Consider the following 21,930-nt stretch of genomic DNA (forward strand, 5'->3'; position numbering starts at 1 on the left):
AATCTATAGCTGGATAATTGACTTGTTGCATGATCGCACAGTGCATGACCAGTGAGAGGATGGGCATTTCATCCTTCATCATTTATCACCTTTAAAAGTTAAAATAGGCCGTTAGATACATGGATTTAGGTATAGGTATTACATTGACCGAATCAATCCATACATATCGATGATGACTAGTGTTGGTATCATACTGATAAGGTCAAAAAGTGATTTTTTAAATTTTTATTTATTTATTTTTTGTGTTGGGTACTTAAATTGGTCTGATATAAACCAATACGACCGATTAGTATTGATGTCAGCAGCAACCGATACCTGCTTGGCCGAACCGACACCTGCTTGGGAACTAGGAAGGATGGGAAAATTGCTCCTTCCAGCGGTCATGGTTTATCTTTCATGTTTAAAAATCTCCAAGTCAAAATGGCTAGGCTAATCTGTCCTTTTCTTTCCAGTTTCCACATTTGAACAAATCTACTCTAGAAGAAACAAAGAATGAAGATATGAAATATCAGAAGAAAAGTAACCTTTATATTAAAAAAAAAAAAAAACCTTAAATTGATTCCACGTGGCAGTTTTACTGAGATTGGATTGGAATATATGGATTTGTATGTCCTACCATTTATTCCAAATAGACGATAATGAAGCTCGGTCTAGGATGAGACCAAGAGACATTGCTATGGCGAAAGCAATTTTTCTGACCGTTAAATGTCCACCCTTCCTTCCTTATCACACCTCTCATCTCTCAATCTCTTCTTCTCTTCTCTTCTCTTCTCTTCTCTTCTCTTCTATTCTCTTCTCAATTCCTTCAATGGTGTAGCCCTCTACTATTCATCAAATCTCTGAGCTACTGTTACTTTCTGGTTCGGAGCTTTAATGGTGGATTCAAATAACTTTTTTGCTAGTCTTCACTAATTGAAGTGTTGCTACACTTCTGTTACTGTTATCTGGTAATTATTCCTTCTTCACTCATAGAGAGAGAGTTCAAACTCAATCTTGCGAGAAGAAGAAAATGGCACCTAGAAGCAGTCGGGGAAAGACTAAGGGAGAGAAGAAGAAGAAAGAGGAAAAAGGTAAGGACTTTATAGATTATTTTGTACACAACTTTGATTGTTCTTCCTTTAAACTCATCTTTAATCATCTATGTCTCTCGTTATCACAGTTCTTCCGGTGGCTGTGGACATTACTGTGAAGCTCCCAGATGAATCTCGAATTGTTTTGAAGGTTAGATTTTGCTATGATTACCATGCTCTGTAGAGCTTCACTAGTCACGTTTTGTTTTGATTTCGTTACAAATTAAGATATTCTCTGTAACATTTCTAATGGAGATTCTGGGGATTTGATGTGGAAAACGAAACAGGGAATATCAACGGATAGGATTATCGATGTTCGTCGTCTTTTGTCTGTGAATACAGTTACTTGCAACATTACAAACTTTTCGTTATCTCATGAGGTAAGGATTTCACTTCTTACGGGGTATTGCGATTTTGTGAGAGAGAGAGAGAGAGGTAACACGAATTTCTGCAACTCTGCGATTGAAGGGAAGAAATCCCCATTGAAAAAGAGAAAAAAGGAAGGAAAAATTTGAACTTGGAAGAGAGAGTCCAGTGATTACTTATAAAGGTAATAATTCAAAGCTTCGAGCTTCTGCTATCGTTCATGGCGGACGTGAGAAAGACGTAAATATCAATCCGATTCTTCCACGGTTCTTCTTTTTTTTTTTTTTTTTTTGGTAGAAATTCTTCCACAGTTCTTCACACAATGGTATTGGTGGGGTTTTGAAGATCAGGTGTGGGTGACGCTGGACCACTTGGGCTTGCTGGTCCGACCAGGTCTTTGACCCAATTTGGGAGATTATGCTAATGTGAGACTATGAGACATGGAATTAATGGTAGGGGGGCGACAGGATATCGTTAGATTGGAATGTTGTGATTGATTGGTTTGTTCTACGCAGGTCCGAGGTTCTCGATTGAAAGATACGGTCGATGTGGCTGCGTTAAAGCCGTGCGTTCTAAACTTGGTCGAAGGTAAGCAAAGCAAGGGGTTATATGTAATTAACTTTATTTCTGAAACGACCTTTTTTTTTTTTCTTTTTTTTTTTTTTTTATTTTTTATTTTTAATTTATGCAATTACCAAAAAGAGGCTTCCCTTCCAATGGGGAGAAGCCGGAAAGGTTCAGTTTCTAATTGATTGGTCGTTTGCGGTGGAATGGAACAGAGGATTACGACGAGGATGGAGCGGTGGCACACATACGACGGCTGCTGGACATCGTGGCTTGTACGACATTCTTCGGGCCGTCGGGGAGCAAAGAGGCAGCAGCAGTTCCAGTCTCTGCAGGCAAGGACTGCAGGTGTGAGGCCGGGAAGAATGCAGTGGTTGGTGGTAGCAATGACAATAAGAAACCTAAGCAGAAACCCACCAAATCCCATCCAAAGCACTCTTCTACGTCTCCGCCTCCGCCTCCATCTCCGTCTCCAACTCTTACTTCTTCTTCTTCATCGAAAGATGTCTCCATTGAGGGCGAGGGAGAGATCAGCGGCGCCTGTCCTAAGCTCGGTAGCTTCTACGAGTTCTTCTCGCTTTCCGATCTCACGCCTCCGATTCAATGTAAGTATCTTCTTTTTTTTCCCCTTTATTTCTGGGCTCTGTTTTCATGCTTTTTTTTACGTCTTTTCACCTATCTATCAAGTTTCTGTCAATTTCATTCAGATAGTGCTTATGAACCACTAACTAATATTTAAACGATATCCACCCATTTGTGGATTTTGAAACGTATTCGCGAGCACCTGTTCGTTGCGCGCCGTGATCAGAGTCTTATAATTGGCCGTCCGGCCATTTGGTCACACTTTTGATCAAACGGTCAACCGTCGAGTCCTCCTTCCAAATGAAAAAGATTTCACTTTTGACCGTTAGAATGGGGAGTTGGTTGGACCCCCGACTGTTGGCCAGTGGCCTCTGAACTATCCGAAGGAAGTCCTTTTTCAAAGCAAACATCATTGATTATTGAATGATTTTTAAGGTGAAATGCTCAAAGAAGATGGACTCATCGAAGCATTGGGAGCACTTTCCAAGTCTTTCACTTTGATTGATCAGAGCATACCCTTGGTTCATGAAAGATTAATTATAATCTGCTATCCCAATCATCATAGCGAGGGTTGTTACTCTTCTGGTCAAAATTCTTTAGTATGGGATTAATGACTTATTGGAGTTTGTTGCCAACTTAACGGGTGCAGCCATAGATTGCTCCGACGATGTATCCAAAACAGAGCTGGTTGAGATGTGTATCAAAGGACTAAGAAGGAGAACACTAAATTCGTGTGATGTTTGTTAGCTAAACTGGGCCTATGTATGTGAGCTGCTAATTCTGAAGTGCTCCATGGCAAGAGCACAGGAAGTCATTGATCAATATTGACTGGAAAATAACCACTAGTTGCGGATCCGCTCGAGTTTTCTCTGAATTGAACTATCTACCCAATATTTATCTTAAATAGAGTAGAATGGCAGAGCAGGCTTTTCAAGTTATATCCCAAGCACTTCAGATAAGTCGATAAGTCTTAGTTGAGCGGAATTTACACATTCCACATTTTCATTTGACCAAAAATGGTAGTTTTTGTTAAAACAAATTTGGTAGCATGGGGCAGTCCCAAAATGATGGTACAGGTAGTTACATTTCTTTTTTCAGTAACCAGAAGTTTATAACAGTTAAATGTGATAGAAAACAGCCCTACTTGTCAGTGAGTCATAACATCATTGGGAATGATCATTGCTGCCATGGTTAGTAGTTTCCAACATCGTGGTTGGGAGTTGGGTCAAAGGAATGGTGAAGCCAGATGTTTCCCACTTTTTGCATCAAAGCATTGCATGGTTGGAAACTTGCAACAACATCATTTTCCAAGCTGCATGTTTCCAGAACTCAAGAGAGTGAGATTGTGAAAGGCACAAATTCTGCTTGTGTGGTGTTGAGTTACCATGTTGGAAAGTAACACCAGTGAATATTGTGTGAATTTTGCAGTTATAAGGAGGGTGACAAGACAGCAAATCGACGAAATTGCACCAGACAACTATCTTTTCTCAGTCGAAGTAGGATCTATAACATGAACCATGTTTTCTTTCTACCATCTGAGACAATGCCTATTAAATTAGAGGTAAGAGTGAGCTACTCTGTTGATTTGCAGGTGAAGCTCTCCAATGGGAAGCTGGTTCTTGTTGAGGTTTGCAGCAAAGGATTCTATAGTGTAGGAAAACAGCGGCTTTTGAGCCACAACCTTGTTGATTTGTTACGGCAACTTAGTAGAGCCTTTGATAATGTTAGTCTCTCTCTCTCTCTCTCTAGTTTGTGCAGAATAATACTGTGCTTATTTGTATCTTGTGTGTGTGTGTGTGTTTCTAAATTTTTTATTTTGACGACATGCATTGCTAGATGTATTTTCATTTCTACCAGTGTACTTCAAACAAATTCTAGATATACATTGAAGATATTTCTTGGTTATTGGTTTCTAAAGATGTCTAAACAGCTGTTGGCTGGCATCAACAGAATGGAAGATAACTTTTTGAGCGACTGATCTAAAGGTTTTCATTACACATGGTTGACTCAGTGATTTCAGTTGACACTGGGCAGTGAACTGAAGCATGGATTTAGCGATTGGGATTGAATTGGCCATATTATCCTAGTTGACTTGGAATTTGCTGGGACTGATCACAGTATTTGACTTGCTGATCCCGCCTCCTCAAAACTCGGTTGAAACAGGTTTAGGGACCACTGTTGTGCCCAAGGTTTAAAAATGAGATTGGCCAATTTCATTTTAGTGACCAAAAGAGCATCAGTCTTTCATTTTACCATGTAGCAAAACAGTTAAAAATCTTTGATATCTTTCATGTAAAAATCTTAGAATAAAGGACAGATGTGTTGGTCAACAAGACAGTGACTTGTCTCGATTGTTCCACCATGATGGCTTCCTACATCTAGTGTTCTTGGGGGAAAAAAAATAAAAAAGGATTTGATAAACAGTGTTGCTTACTGATTCCTGACAGCAGGCAATGTTGGGAATCACTTAGAGATGTATCTTCATGGTGAGGGACGCTGCAGAGGTTCTCAGATGCTAACTTCTTGATGGTTCAAGAGTCTGTACTGATAGGTTCAAAACATCTAAGTTACTTTCATTTTCCCTACCAGGATGCTATTATTTGAAGTTGTAGTTTATGTTGCTAACTTCCCCTATTTTGTTTTACTTGAAGCCACGTTTTAGACAAGCTGTTTGTGTGAGTTTTGGATGTGGTTTTGTTTGTTAGAAGTTGAGATGATTTCTCTCGGCTTTATGTTTCTTTTACTTGAGCCTCGAATTGATTTTCCATAAGCATTTCTTGTGGCTTATTTTTCAGGCTTATGATGACCTCATGAAAGCATTCTCAGACCGCAACAAGGCATGTTTCATATCTTGTATATACTTGAAGCAACATTCTATAGATGGAATTTGGCATTCCTTAATGCTTCTTTTCCTAAAGTATTTTTTTTTTGTTCAAAACTTTCATTTCTCTCTGTTTTCATGAACTAATTTATTTTGCAGTTTGGAAATCTCCCTTATGGGTTCCGTGCCAACACATGGCTCGTTCCTCCAGTTGCAGCACATTTGCCGTCAATTTTTCCTCCCCTCCCAGTGGAGGATGAGACCTGGGGAGGAAATGGAGGTGGTTTAGGAAGAGATGGAAAAAATGATTTGATTAGTTGGGCTTGTGAACTTTCATTTCTTGCGTCTATGCCTTGCAAAACAGCAGAGGAGAGGCAGGTCCGGGATAGGAAAGCCTTCCTCCTTCACAGCCTCTTTGTAGATGTTGCAATTTTTAAAGCAATTTCAGCCATACAGAGTGTAATGGAAAAAGTGGATCTAACCATTGCAATTGAAGAAAATATTTGTTACAGTGAAAGAGTGGGGGACCTGAGCATCACTGTGAAGAAGGATGCTTGTGATGCCAGTGTTAAGGTAGATACTAAGATTGATGGAAATCAAACAATAGGAGTAGACCTCAGGCATCTGATTGAGAGAAACCTATTGAAAGGGATTACTGCAGATGAAAATACCACAGCCCATGTAAGATAATTTCGAAACAAATGCTTTTGTTTTTCTCTTTCACATGGTTTTGAGGATTTTTTGACTGGGAAATTGTTAAGTTAAAATTTGTTTATGTTGCATAGTGAGTAAAAATGTACTTTATGAAGTGCAGGATGTTGTCACTCTTGGCATTGTCAATGTAAGATACTGCGGTTATATTGCAGTTGTGAAAGTTGACAAGAGTGAGGGTAGCGATGTGGGTCCATTTCAAAGCATTGAAATCATCGATCAACTGGAAGGTGGCGCCAATGCCCTCAATATGAACAGGTTCTTGTCAGCACCTTTATCCTTTTAAATAAATAATGTGAATCAGTTTTGTATATTGTTATCTAGCTACAGAAAGTATAAGCCATGCTTGTTATTGTGTGCCATATTAATTACCAAGAATTATTACTAATCTGTAATGGAAATTTAGAATTCCTTGGGTGTATGTGTCAATCACAAAGAGTATAGGCTGGGATGCATATGCAATTCACGGCAGAGAAATTCATGGCCAAGGTTGGCTTGATTGAATGAATCTTAGTTAGCTTTAATCAATTGCTTTTTCCTTGCATATGTAAAATCTCAGGAACTGTTATGGAATTAAGTCGACGAGGATGGTCAGGGCCAAAGGTTGGGTTGAGCTTGCTTTAGAGAAAGGGTTATCAAAATGGCTAGTTGATGCCCAAGTGTTCTTGGTGAGGCAAATATAGTTTAGGCCTAGGCAAGGACTGCTTGGCAAGTAAATAATAAGATTTGTTCTTCCAATTAAAGATTGTTCATCCTATCGATAGCAATAAAGACCACACTATGGACATATTATTCAAGACATTAAATGCTACAACACATTATTAGTGTACTAAAGTAGTGAATGCCGAAAGAACAAGTGAAGCGTAAAACTATGTGTTGGTGGCTGAACACCCAAGACCAAAAGATATGAATTTTTCACCAAATAGTAAAGTCAAGAGCCCCAAAAGGTAAAACCCTAACAGATGTGAGTTAAATAGTCAACTAGTTGCAGCTGGGGGACCAACTCAGTGTTAGCATCCGGCTTACACATGAAACAATGGCTCCATGCCCCAAAACACCCAGCCATGACCTGGCAAATTTTTGGTAAGAATTCCTAGAGTTCTCCTAAATCGGAACCACCGAACTGTGGCTGAATCATTCTACGTGTCTATCGTGCTACTTATATGCACAATTCAGAACTTGGATACCATCTGTTTTTCCCCCCTAATGTATCTCATAAATTCATTTTTTATTTTTATTCCACAGATAATTTGATTAATTCATTTTGGATAATTTAATTCATATATGTTGTTGGTTACAGTTTGAGGAAGCTGCTTCATAAAAGTCCTTCAGAACATAACAGAACAACATCACGTTCACAAAATTTGGAATGTGAAGAGCTCACTGGAGCCCAATGTTTTGTGAAGAGAATGTTAGAACAGAGTCTTGCTAAACTTCAGGAAGAGGAAGTAGAACAGGACATTTTCATGAGATGGGAACTTGGAGCTTGCTGGATACAACATTTGCAAGAGCAAAATAATGCAGAAAAGGATAAGAAACCGTCCAATGAGAAGGCTAAAAGTGAAGCAAAGGTCAAGGGATTGGGGAAGCCCCTTAAGCTCCTTAAGAACCACAAGAATAAATCTGATGAGAGAAAACAAAAAGTGCAATCTGAGGATGGAAAATCTCCAGCCGAGGGTTCTTCTGCTAGCGCTGAAGATGCTCAGTTGGGCTCTGCAGAATCTCTTGTTGAAAGCAAAGCCAATGAGAATGAGCTTGCACTGAAAAGGATTCTTTCTGATTCAGCTTTTACACGGTTAAAAGAATCAGCAACGGGACTTCATCGCAAGGTATTATTCCCTAGATTTTGTCGGATGATGTTTGGTCTTCTTGTTCATGTAAAGAAGTGTGTACTGACCGCCATAATTTTATTGACAGTCTTTGCAGGAGCTAATTGAGATGTCTCAGAAATATTATGATGAAGTGGCTCTTCCAAAGCTGGTAACTACTGAAAACAATCAGAATTAATTTTTTCCTCTGCATTTATAAATAGTTACTGTGATTTTCATTGCTGTCATGCTTTGAGCATTACAGGTTGCTGACTTTGGCTCACTGGAACTCTCACCGGTCGATGGGCGGACTTTGACTGATTTTATGCACACTAGAGGTCTTCGGATGTGCTCACTGGGGAGTGTTGTGAGTTCTTGTTCCTTAAACTATGACTTTCTATTACTTTTCTAGTTATGCTTTTTGCCATATACACATATGATTCCATGTAGTGGGTTTTCATCCATTTGTTTATATGCAAAACATCGATTTTTCTAAAAGATTTTCAGTTTCAAGGATAAGATAAAATTTTTAGTAGCGAAGAGTCTTTATTGTACTAATTTGGCAAAGAATCAATGTGCCATTTCCTGCAAAAATAGAGTTTAAAAGTGCTGATATTTCAACTAACTCCATTATTTATATTAACAATAAGGTTTATCTTGGTATCATAAAATAACTAATTTTCCAGAAATTATTCTCAACTTTTTATGAAAAAGCAGGGGTATATCATCCAATACTATCATATTTTTATTGGATGGTTGAGATGAGCATGTCACATTATTTTATTTATATAGATAGATATTTGACACTATTTATGACATAGACTTGGTCAATCTAAGTTTTATTTTTTTGTTGTGGGGTGGGGATTAAATTATTTCACACTGAATCATTTTTCTTACCAATTTTATATGATTTGTTTTATGTGTGAGTTACTCGTACTAAACAATATTGTCGCTCAATTCTAGGGTTACAGTGAATGCCAAAAAAATTCATTTGAAGTTATTAGCACTACTGCATTTGGATTCAATCTCCCTAACTACTTCTCTCTGTCTCTTTCATTTGACTAGGTTAAGCTTTCAGAAAATCTATCACATGTTCAGTCACTCTGTGTTCATGAGATGATAGTAAGAGCATTTAAGCACATTCTTCAGGCTGTGATTGCCGCTGTCACCAATCTTGAGGACATGGCTGTGTCAATAGCTGCCACACTGAACCTGATGCTTGGGGTCCCTGAAAATGGTGAATCCTGTCACTCTTGTAATATGCATGCCCTTGTGTGGAGGTGGCTGGAGGTTTTCTTGATGAAGAGATACAAATGGGACATAAGCAAATTAAACTACAGAGATGTTCGGAAATTTGCTATCCTACGAGGTTTATGCCATAAGGTAATTGATATTAGGATTCTAATTTCTAGGCTTTGCCAATGATCTGCTTTCTATTTAACCCATCACCCAAAAAAAAAAAAAAAAAAAAAAAAAAGAAAGAAAGAAAGAACCTGCTGTCTAGTTTTGGCAAGTGTAGTAGGGTTGGAGTAAAAAATCTTCTCATATTCAGCAAGCCCCTGTAAATGTAAAGTATAAAATATTCAGTGGTCCTACTGATCTGGTTCCTGTGGATTAGACGGTGGTACATATCATGGGTTATATGTGTTGTTCTGTGTTGATATGCATGATTGTGGCCCCTTACTTAACTGCTTGTGCTTTTGGGATAAGCAGTTGTTACATGGTCTCATAGCCAGGAGGTCAGGTGTTCGATCCCTGGTAAGTGCGAGGGGTTTGTATTATGCGCTGTGCCCCCTTGGTGCCACATGATGGTGTCACGTGTAGAGGTGTATGTGTGTGTATAGGTTTGCATGTGCCGGGGGGTGTTGTGTGTTGATATACATCGTTGTGGCCCTTAACAGCTCGAGCTTTTGGGATGAGCGGCTGTAACAATGTGATATCACACTTACTGTTAGAACATATATAAATTTCAGAATTCTGCTTAACCTAGAGTACGAGGATGGAAAAGCAGTCCTCCTTGTGCTGTCCACATGGTATGCATTCACATGGTTGGAATTTCCATTCAATTGACTCTATTGAGCTAGAGGCAGACCTAAAATGAAGTTAGGAGAAGTGGTGAGGAAAGACACGCATAGCTTAGGCCTTGTGTCAAGTATGACATCGAATAGAGCTGATTGGAGGGCAAGGATTCATGTAGCCAACCACATTTAGTTGGGATAAGGATGAGTTGTTGTTGACTCTACTGAGGAGGATTATTTTATGATCATATCAATCCGACCCCATGTATTCCTTTGAATGATTGTGCATAAGTATAGAAGATCAAAATTCAAATTTTGTTACATATCTGGCTGTTAAATCCATTCAAGCAAAATCTCTTGCACCATAAGATCTCTTTGTAAGGACCAATCAAGCATTGGCTGTGAACCAGTATGGATTCTGCCATGAGAAGCACATTGGGCAGCTTATTTCGTTTATCTTGAGTACTGTCGATAGAACTTAATGATATTTGTGAAACTTAAAGCCTTGTGAAGTATTGTTTGTTGATCCATCTATGGGAATGAAATCGGGGAAAATTTCAGGATTTGTTGGCTCGAATGTTTGGTTTGTTTGGAGTGTTTCATGCAACATGGATCCTTTCTTTGCAGGTGGGGATTGAACTGGCTCCCAGGGATTTTGATATGGATTCTTCAAACCCTTTCAGGAAGGTGGACATTATTAGCTTGGTACCAGTGCATAAGGTGATGAACAACAGAGTGCTGCTTCTTTAAATGCTGAAATGAATTCTTCACTAGTGTGAAACTGAACCCTTAAGCGACTGAATGGGTCAATATCCATACTTAATTGCCACCTTGTTTCTTTGCAGCAAGTTGCTTGCTCATCTGCAGATGGGCGGCAACTGCTGGAGTCGTCAAAAACTGCATTAGATAAGGGAAAACTTGAAGATGCTGTCAGCTATGGAACAAAGGTATTACTTATCCAAAACATTTCTTAGTGATTATTGAAAAATGTTGGTGGTTCAGCCAAAGTAACCATATCATACTAGCATCTCACCGGTTGAATTTTTTGGGGATTCAGGCTCTAGCAAAGCTAGTAGCAGTTTGTGGACCCTACCATCGGATGACAGCAGGAGCCTACAGTCTTCTGGCTGTAGTTCTCTATCATACTGGAGACTTCAATCAGGTCCAGTCTTAATTCTTTCTCCTTTGTGAAATTGTATATCTTCTGAGAATGTGCCTTAGTGATTTTATTCCTCTTTTCTATTTGGTAGCTCACTGTAAGCATTTTAAGAGTATCTTCTTCTCATGTGAACATAGTCTGAGTATGGTGTCCTCTTGAAATTGTTCCATTGTCAGGCCACCATTTATCAACAAAAAGCACTGGATATCAATGAGAGAGAGCTAGGACTTGATCACCCTGATACAATGAAGAGTTATGGGGATCTTGCAGTGTTCTATTACAGGCTTCAACACACACAGCTGGCTCTCAAGTACGTTTGTTCCTGTTTCTAAATAATACTAATGTGTGGTTGCTGTTCATATATGTTATAAATCTGATCTTGGTAAAATCTATTGGTCTTTTGTTGCTGGCATACATCAATAAGGACCAAATCTTGTGAGTTGTACTGTCTACTTCAATGTTTTGGCTATGTAATCTCCTTTTCACTCTAGCCATGTGTGTGTGTTTTGTGGCCAAAACATTGTGATTATATGAGTAATTGCAAAGTTTGATCATTTGATTGATGATTGGATATTTTGATTGGCCAACCCTTAAGTTCTTTTGATTGATGTGTTGGTGGGTCCTCCTGAGTTGTCTACCTGATAAATATGATTTTACTAATAAAGTTGTTGGAGTAGTCCGGAAGCTAATGCTAAGCGTGACGTTGTAAAATATCAAAGAGGTGTGGAGATCAACTTTATCCAGCCTTTTTAAATTAAGCTAAACTTGATTGGTATCATTCAAATCTGAGATAGATTCCCAATCCCGCTCCATTCTTCCATCAACATAATCATGAGATACCTGTTCCATTTTAATGCCCATAAAACCCGCCAAGATTATTTTGGTTCTCATAATTATTGATCCTTGTTATCTTTTGTTGTTGAGCAGGTATGTAAAGCGTGCACTGTATCTTTTACATCTTACTTGTGGCCCAGCTCATCCAAACACTGCAGCTACATACATTAACGTTGCTATGATGGAGGAAGGCCTTGGAAACGTGCATGTTGCCCTTAGATATCTTCACAAAGCCCTGAAGTGTAACAAAAAATTATTGGGCCCAGATCACATTCAGGTCCTTTTCAAATCTATCTAATGTCTCCCTTTCTTAGGGTATGCTCTTCTATTTTGTTCAATAGAGTGATGGGGTATTACAGTTATGTTATTCTTGTGTATCATCACAGTGAATCGTTCCTCCATGGGCAGGCATACAAGCAGGGAGTATATGGACCCATTGTATCAATGAGTCATACCTTAGGATCTGGAATGAAATTTTAGCTGGTCTGATATTGTGTTACCAATTCAAACAATTTCTTTTATCACCTTTGTCCATTTCATCTTAATGGTCCCAAAAATGCAAATGATAATGTAGTCAGTCATCCTACTGGGTGTGTTTTGAACCAAGATGTCTTTTTCATTTTTTTCTTCCCTAAAAGGTTACTCCACTTAGGGTTCTACAAAGGTTCCAGGATTGCAAGGTGGGGAGAAACTGAAGACGAAAATCACTACACCGTGGATTAGTGCATCTACCACTACTTGGATATTTCCCACAAAACTTTAACATGAGAATTGCCCCTTAAATGGCAGTGTAGATATCAACTCACCCAAGGGGTGATTGGTTGAACAGGAGAATAATAGACTGGTTGATTGATTGTGGACTCCGAATTCCGGATGGATGAGCATGCACAGATTTGTGCTAGATGACCATGTAATATCACAAGTATAGAAGAGGTTAAACCATTAAAGATATAACCCTGTTTAAATGTTCTTCATTGTTTGTGGGGATGTGATCCGTGCTTGTGATTGAACCTAGTGGAGTTCTAATTTCTAAACATTGAATATTTTTTAGAATTGTTTCACATATTATTATCTATTCAAGAACTTCAAGATGGAATTCAGAATTTTTTCAACGGATTGTTTGCATCCTCTGAGAGGCAGAATGTTTTGTTTCCAATTGACACAGACTGCAGCAAGTTACCATGCAATAGCAATTGCACTCTCGTTGATGGAAGCATACCCCTTAAGTGTTCAGCATGAGCAGACAACCTTGCAAATTCTCCGTGCCAAGCTGGGCCCAGATGATCTGCGTACTCAGGTATCTTGTGTGTTCTGTGGTCTCCACAAAAGTTAAGAACTATGAGTTTTTCCTTTTGAGAAGGTGGATTATTTTTACTCCTGAAAACTCTATAATATCTATGGTCATTGTCCTCTATGTCCAATTGGATAGCCACATGGTCAGTATCTCATATGATCCCAATCATAACTGACTGATAAAACTCATGGCTCCAACCATAATTCTTTGGACAGAGTCAAGAGGGTTTTTCTTTGCAAAAGATAAAGATTGCAATACATTAGCTCATCCTATCTCTGTTAATTTTAACACGGAATCTATATATGGTATTATGGTTTGATTCTATGAACACTACGTGGCAGCACAAAACCAGAAGTCCTTCCCCACTCCACCACATAGTGGGACATGGGTGGTTTGAACTGCTCTTTCTAGTTGGAAATCTGGTTTTTACTTTTTATTATCCATAGAATGGATGTGTAAAATAATGCTTCAATTTTGCAGGATGCTGCTACTTGGCTTGAGTACTTTGAGTCTAAGGCTTTTGAACAGCAAGAAGCTGCCCGAAATGGAACCCGTAAGCCTGATGCATCCATTGCTAGCAAAGGCCACTTAAGGTATTACGCATTGACATTGTTGCTAGCAGTGATAGCACTGATGATCTTTATGATGTATTGTCATTTCTGTAAAACTGTTGCTTCTTCTGAAAGTATTGATATACATATTGAATTATCTTGTATTTCAAATTTTGATATGAATGAATATCATATGGCCTAGTTTTACATCTCAAGAATGGGCATTGGGAATAAACTTAACTCAGTACTGCCACAAGTCTGATAGATGGCTTAACAGCTTTGAGATTCAACAATCTCTGGAAAGGGGCTATGGGGAAATTAAATGATTCTAACCATTGGATGCTTGGATCCAAGGTGTTTGTCATGACTTGGTAGAAGAATGCAATAGACAAGATGGTTAGCATCATCAATTTAGTTCTTTCCCTGGAGATTTCCTGGGCATGATTCATTAAACATTGGGTCACTATTCCTATGTGCATGTGCATGTGCATATATGGCACTGTCAACGGGTCAGATTTTCTGGCATTGATGATCACTAATGGTAACAATCTAATAGGTCATAAATGGTATGAAGTCCTAGTGACCCTTGGTTACCATTTGTTTTACATGACAGTGTGTCAGATTTGCTTGATTACATCAATCCTAATCAAGATGCCAAAGGAAGAGATGTTGATGCAATGAAGAGGAAAAGCCTTGGTACAAAGGTATGCCAAATTCTTTTAGTATGGTTTAAACTGTTTTTTGTCGGTCATCCAGCCACTGGAATTTATGATCACGACAAGTTAGTTCTTCACTACTAGGTGGTGAATCTTTAGTGGTACATCCTAAGATGTGATTCTTTGGTCAGTGACAGCTCGATGGTTATCCACTAATCAAACAGATACATTGTCCACATTGGCTGCAATAGGTGTTTGGTTGTACTTTAAATCTTGACATCAGAACTTTACTGATAATGGAACTACGACTTTTCATGTGCTTGTGAAGATAAATTTTGGCTTGTGATAAGATGCAAGCTGAATTTCATCTTTGTTTAATTTTAGAGCTAGTCCTTTCACTTTCCTTTTTGGACTCTTTAATTCTTCGAGTTCTTCTTATTGGACATTCACTTTGGTGCTTGTCCAGGTATAATCAATCCAACAGAAAATTTGGATTGATGAACCATGGTGCATATGTTTGTGTTCTTTCCTGAGATTTTTGGACAGGTAATGTATATTTATATAACTTCAAATTCTCCTTTGCAGGTTAAGGAAATATCCAACCAAAATTTCAGCTTAGCAAGTTCTGAAGTATCTATAAAAGATTTGCCTGCAACAACTTCAGATGAGGAAAAACAGGTCCCTGATTCTATAAATAAGGAAAAAGAGAGCCAGGAAAGTATTCCACCAGTTCAGTCTGAGTTGACTGTGGTGGAAGAAGTTGCAGAAGAGAAGTTGAAGAACATAAATGAAGTACCAGCAGAAGTGAATGCTGAAGGAGAAGATGGATGGCTACCTGTCCAAAGGCCACGATCATCAGGCTCATACAGTCATCAGTTAAGACAAAGAAGGACAAATGTTAGCAGGGTACATAATTATCAGAAAAAGGATGTTGTTGGTGACACGGATCAGTTTAGAGCTAAGAACACTTATCACAACAGCCGGTATTATTTACTAAAGAAAAAAACCGTTATTCCTGGGAGCTACATAGATTCTCACCCTGCAAAAAGCAACTCTCCAGCTACTAAATTTGGTCGGAAAGTAGTCAAGGCTGTAACATACAGGGTTAAATCAATGCCTTCATCTGCCAAAGTTGAAATAACAGATAATTCTCTGACTGGAGATGAAGTATCCAATCCTCTACTTGAACCAGGGACCTCTTCTGCACCAAATGAAGTTACATCAGTACAACAGAGCAATTCACTAGTTACTCTTGGAAAGCCTCCTTCTTACAAGGAAGTAGCACTTGCCCCACCAGGCACTATTGCCAAGATGCAGGTCATGAAGCCCCAAAGTGACCTTCCAGGTGATGATGTGCTGGAAATTGGACAACATAAAGAGGGAGAAAATGAACCAAAGGAAAAGATGATACCCATGACATTGGAGGTAGAAAGCACAATGGAAGAGAAGATAGATAGTTGCATTCCTGATTCTGTGCTCAACTTGAATGATGAAATTGAAATTGTTGGGAGGCAAGAAGAAACAAAACAAAAGGATAAACTGGGACATAACACTTCCGAGATTGTATCTCCAGTGCTGGAAGAGGATGCATCAGACATCATTAAGGATCGTGGACTGTTACATGAAAGCAACCAAACTGTTAATAGTGTTAGTTCTAGCAACGACAGCATCCAAACTGATAACGGTGCAAATTCCAGCAATGCTTGCATCCAAACTGATAATAGTGCAAGTTCCAGCACTGTGCTAAAGGAAGATCTTTGCGTAAAGGCTACATCTAGCATTGTTGAGCCTGGGGATAGTTCTAACTCTACAATGCAAGGAGAGGATCTTAAGGGGAAACTCTCAGCTACAAATACGGGTGATATTCAAGACATCCCAAACAAGAAGTTGTCTGCCTCAGCAGCTCCATTCAACCCATCTCCAGCCGTTGTCTGTGGGCCACCGTCCATGAACATTAATATTCCCTCCATTGCTCCTTGGCCAGTGAAAATGACCATTCACCCTGGGCCCCCCACTATCCTCCCTACAGTGACTCCCATGTGCTCGTCCCCTCACCACCCATACCCATCACCCCCTCGAACCCCAAACCTTATACACCCTGTGCCATTTATGTATCCTCCTTTTACTCAGCCCCAAGCTATTCCAACCAGCACCTATCCCATGACTAGCAGCCCATTTCATCATAATCACATTGCATGGCAATGCAACATGAACCCAAATGCAACAGAATTTGTTCCTGGCACTGTGTGGCCTGGTTGCCATCCAATGGAGTTTTCTGTCTTGCCACCTGTTGTTGAGCCAATTGCTGACCCTGTCTTGGAGCCAAAAGTGCAAACCAATCCTCTTGAGGGAGTGGGTTCAGCTTCAACAATGCCAGTTGAGAGCAGGGACCCAATGGAGTTATCTGTCTTGCCACTTGTTGAGCCAATTGCTGACCCTGTCTTGGTGCCAAAAATGCAAACCAATCATCTGGAGGGAATGAGTTCAGCTTCAACTGTGCCAGTTGAGAATAGGGATGGAGGGGAAGCCAACAACAATATTGATGATCTGGCATCTGAGGTCAAAGATAGTGGGAGCACAGTATCTGAAATTGGATTGGAGAATAAGGAAGAAAATGAAGAATCAAGATCTTGTAGAGATGAAACAGATAAAAGTCAACCGAGTAATAATAGCAATCTAAATGAAGAGTCAGGAGGCAGACTTGAGGAGCATGTGTCAAGACACAGTCAAAGGATTGATGAAGGGGGAAGCTTTAGCATTTTGATTAGGGGTCGAAGGAACCGAAAACAGACTCTGCGAAGGCCTATAAGTTTGCTCAATAGGCCATATGGATCACAATCCTTCAAAGTTTTTTATAACAGAGTACTAAGAGGAAGTGAAGTTCCCAAATCCAGTGGCATATCTTCTAGTGAAGGTTAACACTAGAGTTGACTCCTATATTATACTCAGTAGGCTGGAGTATTTTTTTCCTTTCGGGTTTAATCCTCACATGATGTGGTACCATTTTGCTGATTTGGCCAAGAATTGGGAATGAATACAGGTTAGTTCTACCCATTAAACTAATCAGGTTTTGTACCATCTTTCTCACATATTCGGTCTTAGGATCATCCTGGCGAGCAACCATGTGTGATCAGAACCTTCTTTACCAATTACATTGAGAGTCAAAATTGAGCTTCTACTGACACTCAAAACCCATTGGTGCAGATGCCAACAGCGAGGAGCTGGTCGGTTTTCCATAGTAGGCGCTACTGCAGAAGCAGAAGGCTTTTCTGTTTGAAGAGGTATAAATCCTATTTCATAGTTTCCATTTTCATCAATAAAACAAACATGAGGGTCAAAAAAGCCATCAAAAGTACGCAAGCCCAGGAATGTTCCCCCACAGTGGGCCACCGAAGGACGGTTCACAGTGCCACTAGCGCAAGTTTAGGTACGAGCCGATCTCAGGCTATGTTTGGAAGGCAAGAGAAAAGGAAAAAAAAAAAAAATGAAGAGAGAGACATAAACCAATCAATGTTTTCATCATAACTTCTGTCTTATTATGTTTTTATTTATTTTGTCTTTTAAACATGGCCTTTTTGCATGATTCCCAACAAAACAACCTGATCCAACAAAACTCAGAACTTCCATGCTAGTTTAAGTCCTCAATGAACCCAACAGTGTACATGTCCAAATTCTGTAACATGTTTCAGTAATGAACATGATTCCCAAGAAACTGCCAGCACCCTCCACTTAATTTTTAGGGTTTTAACTCCAATGAAATAGGAAAATCACCGTTCAGTAGAATTCCTATCTAATAGCTCATGTTAAACATATCAGAAATTATTAGGAGTCACCCAAAACTGATGGGAGTTGTTACTCCCCTGGACTGGGCACTTGGATGGGTCTAAGCCTGCTCAAGCTTAAACCCAAAACGTCCTGGGGTATCCTGAGGTTGGGCTGAGATTTCTGGGTTTTGGTTGGGCCAGATACAAAAAATTTGAGGTTCCTTGCTGGCTGCCGAATCCTACAATTACCACATTCCAAACAGCATTAGAGGGGAACTTTAGGGTTAAAAGGCTCATGTTTTGGATTCCGATACAGTTTTCGAGCACCCTATAAAATCACTCTCATTTGAGAGAGTAATTGGTTTATTCGGCAGATGGGCTTATATAAAAAGGCTCATATCATATAGCTTGAATGCAGTATAATTTTTTCTTCGTGTAATGCTTTTACCTTCTGTATGATAATGAGCCTTAAATCATTGCAGGCTGATTAGTGTATTATGCTATTATGCAGGCTTACAGTAATCTCTTTTGAATTCGGAGAGATGATGTCTCAAGGGTAACAGCTTTTTGGTTTCCACTGGCCATGTTTTGTTATTGATTCAAATAAAATGATTTAATTTTTGGTGAATGTGAATTGGGTTTCTTACCAGGTTACTGTCTTTGTAATCATTTGAAACAAAACCTGATTCATATTGTTTAGTTAAACTGCCAAAACAAATAATGACAATTTTGAAATGTGCAAAAGTAGTGGTCTAACGATAAGGTACAAATGTTGCGACCTAGTGGTCAAACGGTCAAAATAACCTCTTAACATTCTTGCGATAAAACTGTGTAGTTCTCACCCCTCCAACCCCCCATCCGGACCTCGCACATCCGAGAGCCTTGTGCACCGAGTATGCTTTTTTATTTTCCTGTTGCAAAGTAGCGATAACTATTCAACTTTGAGTAGCTATATTTTGTTCTCATTCATATACCTTCCTATGTGAATGGCACACCTTGGGCCACTCACACGGGGGTGTTTAGTACTCTTCACTGCTTTCAGTGAAAGTTGAATGGTTCTCATTCAACCCTGGTATGATCTGGTCCATGCAATTGTGGGGTCAGTAGTCAGGCCAAAGGCCTTGATACCCGTTAGCAAAAAAAAAAAACCTTTCTGTGTGTCTATGACCCCCCCCCCCCCACCTTTTCGTAATGATTAGTGCTCTTTCTTCACATTCTTGGATCTTTCAATGCTTTGTTGAGCACATTTTATTTGGGTGAAATTTGTTGTGTGAGTAGTGGACCTAGGGCATAGTTGTCCACAGAATTCGCTCCCCATGTGGTCGCCACACGGGAGATATTTATGCTAAATACAAAAAATCCTTCTCCAAGCTCCTTGGAGAACTCTTTCCTTGTTATCTTTAGGACTGAGTTTTCTTTCAGTCTCTTCACCATTTGGCATCTAGACCCACTAATTGAACCCTAGATGGGTATTTGTGACCATGAATAATAATAATAATAGGGAGAAAAACTTTCGCCTGTGAAGGTATGATTCCTGAACTAAATACAATCATAAGTGCTTCCCCCCTTCCCTCCAAAAAAGTGTTATTTTGTACTGGAATCAGCCTGATACGAATTGATACGGTTATCGGTATTGTTGGCTGTTAGGATTTCATATCAGTCATATGGGGATTGAATCTACATCGATTTTATAAGAAAATTAATGTGAATTGATATAGTCTTAGGTTCCCTCACCTTATAAACCGATTTATGAGGTTAAAATTCTTTTATATCAGCAATTTTCATTAAGGATAATTCTTAGGGGTGTGCTCGAATCATTCTCAATATAAATATTGAATGAAATAAGAAAAAGATTCGGAATTTGTTCTTATTCAGATTTCAGACCAAGCGAATAACCTTCGTCATTCCTCTACGAACTTATAGAGGCCAGTTTGTTCTTATTCAGATATCGTAACATATTTAATTCTACCAAAAAAATACATATTTAATTCTCCAAAATCACTAGTCAATCACAAACCTTTGACCAAATTATGTGCCTAAATGTGGTAAATTTTTCCTAAAATTCATGAAATATTTGAGAAATTAAAACCGTGGCCTATATGTAAACCTCTTATGTATGACCATGGCCATCTTAATGGTTTTGCATGCATGAGGTTTTAAAGAACAGATTCAAGAATCGGATTGATCTAGCCCAACTCAATTTGGACCGATCAAGAATTAATTTGTGCATCGATTAGGAATCAGTCAAAATATGCCTTAAACCCTAGAAATTTAATATGGATCAACTGATTCAGAGGCAGGAATTGGGATTGGCCTCGACCAATCCTATCCCAATTCTTAATACTATTTTGCTCATTTTTTGCACCCTCTTCATAATCTTGAAATTTTCTATTGTTTTGATTTGTCGTTTGGCCAATTCTTTATAGCCATATCTAACTTGACAGTTATAAAATTAGGTGATCAAAAATGATTTTTTAATCAAAATTGTGAGGAAAGCTATCTGATCCAATTCAATACTTATAAGGAGCATAGCTCCCTATATATAATAATAATGGGCAAGAGATTGCTGCTACATTGCATGGACCCTGCACCAACACTGAGGCCATTCAAAGCATGGGTAGGTAGATTTGCAATAGGTTTGGGTTGGGCCAAGCTCTTAAGAACCCCAGCTCAACCCTGGGTCCACTTGGCTATGCCTAGGCTTGGCTCAGCCCTAACTCGGGGCTTGAAAAATCCAACCTTGACCCACTCTCCGGGCTAAGCTGGGCTGGATTGAGTCGGGGGAGAAGATCAAGAAGAAGAAAGAAGAGGAAGAAAAAGAAGGAGAAGAAAGAAGAAGAAGAAGAAGACAAGGTTGGCTAGACTAGGCTAGGCCGGGCCGGGCTCAGCTCAAGGCCTCAACCCTAGCCTGACCCGAATCTGACTAGACTAGGCTAGGCCGGGCTGGGCTCAGCTCAAGGCCTCAACCCTAGCTTGACCTGAATCTGACTCAGGGTAAAAAATTCTTAGCCTTGACCCGCCGCCCTTAAGGCTAGGGTATCTCAGCTCAAGACCTATTTAGGCTAAAGGCAGGCTTAGGCTGATAAGGCCAAACTTGCTCCCTTACCACTCGTAGAGCATCAACACAAGTGAGATTTTCTGATTTCATGGGATGGGGCAGTAATTTCACGAGCTCTTGTGTTTAGGCGTAGGTTCCACACAATCTAACAGGATACGTGACTTTTGCACCAACACAGGGTAAACGAGATCATATACAAAAGTGTCCAACAGGAATGAAAATTTTCATTTCATGATGGTAGGGTGGCCATTTCGCCATATCTACCTTTCTCCTTCCCTAAAATAAAACCAAAAAAAAAAAATTACAAATGATGTGCCCAGTAATATATTTTTCAAAGCTTAGCTTTGCCGCTAAGCATACTTTGATTGAACCAAGACAACAGGGACAAGGCGACCTACTTATCCGAAAGAAAGTTGTCAGCTTCCATCAGATCTGCCACCGTATAGTGACAGTGGCGATCGTAAAGAGTAATTTGAAAATCGTAATCTTGTATGGCGCCGAGCTGGAAGCACTAAGCACGAGTCATGAATTCATGACTATACTTACCGATCCATCGTTATGGATCGAAAGAGACTAGGGGAGTTCGTGAAGGTACTTTCTTCCGATTCCGAGTCGGATCATAATAATTGCAAGTTGCCTATAAAAAAAGTTCAGAATCTTCAGATCAAGTCAAG

The 21,930-nt window shown here is 39.4% G+C and overlaps 1 protein-coding gene across 1 annotated transcript; it reads left to right on the forward strand.

Annotated features, from left to right (window-relative positions):
• Positions 1-743: 743 nt before the first annotated feature.
• LOC122082372 (protein TSS-like) lies at positions 744-18,942 on the forward strand. Its single transcript, XM_042649877.1, has 25 exons — positions 744-1,070; positions 1,160-1,221; positions 1,358-1,450; positions 1,952-2,024; positions 2,216-2,605; positions 4,011-4,078; positions 4,174-4,305; positions 5,378-5,419; positions 5,563-6,084; positions 6,218-6,372; positions 7,415-7,943; positions 8,032-8,094; positions 8,188-8,289; positions 8,988-9,305; positions 10,568-10,660; positions 10,786-10,887; positions 10,998-11,102; positions 11,276-11,409; positions 12,027-12,210; positions 13,099-13,230; positions 13,708-13,820; positions 14,392-14,482; positions 15,020-17,474; positions 17,639-17,715; positions 18,710-18,942. Exons 1-23 carry the CDS (start codon positions 1,010-1,012, stop codon positions 17,351-17,353), a joined length of 5,898 nt encoding a protein of 1,965 aa, XP_042505811.1. The 5' UTR covers positions 744-1,009; the 3' UTR covers positions 17,354-17,474; positions 17,639-17,715; positions 18,710-18,942.
• The last annotated feature ends 2,988 nt before the right edge of the window (positions 18,943-21,930 follow it).

The sequence above is a fragment of the Macadamia integrifolia genome, chromosome 6, assembly GCF_013358625.1.
Source record: "Macadamia integrifolia cultivar HAES 741 chromosome 6, SCU_Mint_v3, whole genome shotgun sequence".
NCBI classification, from domain to species: Eukaryota; Viridiplantae; Streptophyta; class Magnoliopsida; order Proteales; family Proteaceae; genus Macadamia; species Macadamia integrifolia.

Bases quoted from the DNA above. Each gene is read 5' to 3' on its own strand.
- LOC122082372 (XM_042649877.1), top strand. From the start codon at position 1,010: ATGGCACCTAGAAGCAGTCGGGGAAAGACTAAGGGAGAGAAGAAGAAG. The intron at 6,373-7,414 runs GTTCTTGTCAGC...TGTTGGTTACAG, and splicing joins AATGCCCTCAATATGAACAG to TTTGAGGAAGCTGCTTCATA. The intron at 7,944-8,031 runs GTATTATTCCCT...TTTTATTGACAG, and splicing joins CAACGGGACTTCATCGCAAG to TCTTTGCAGGAGCTAATTGA.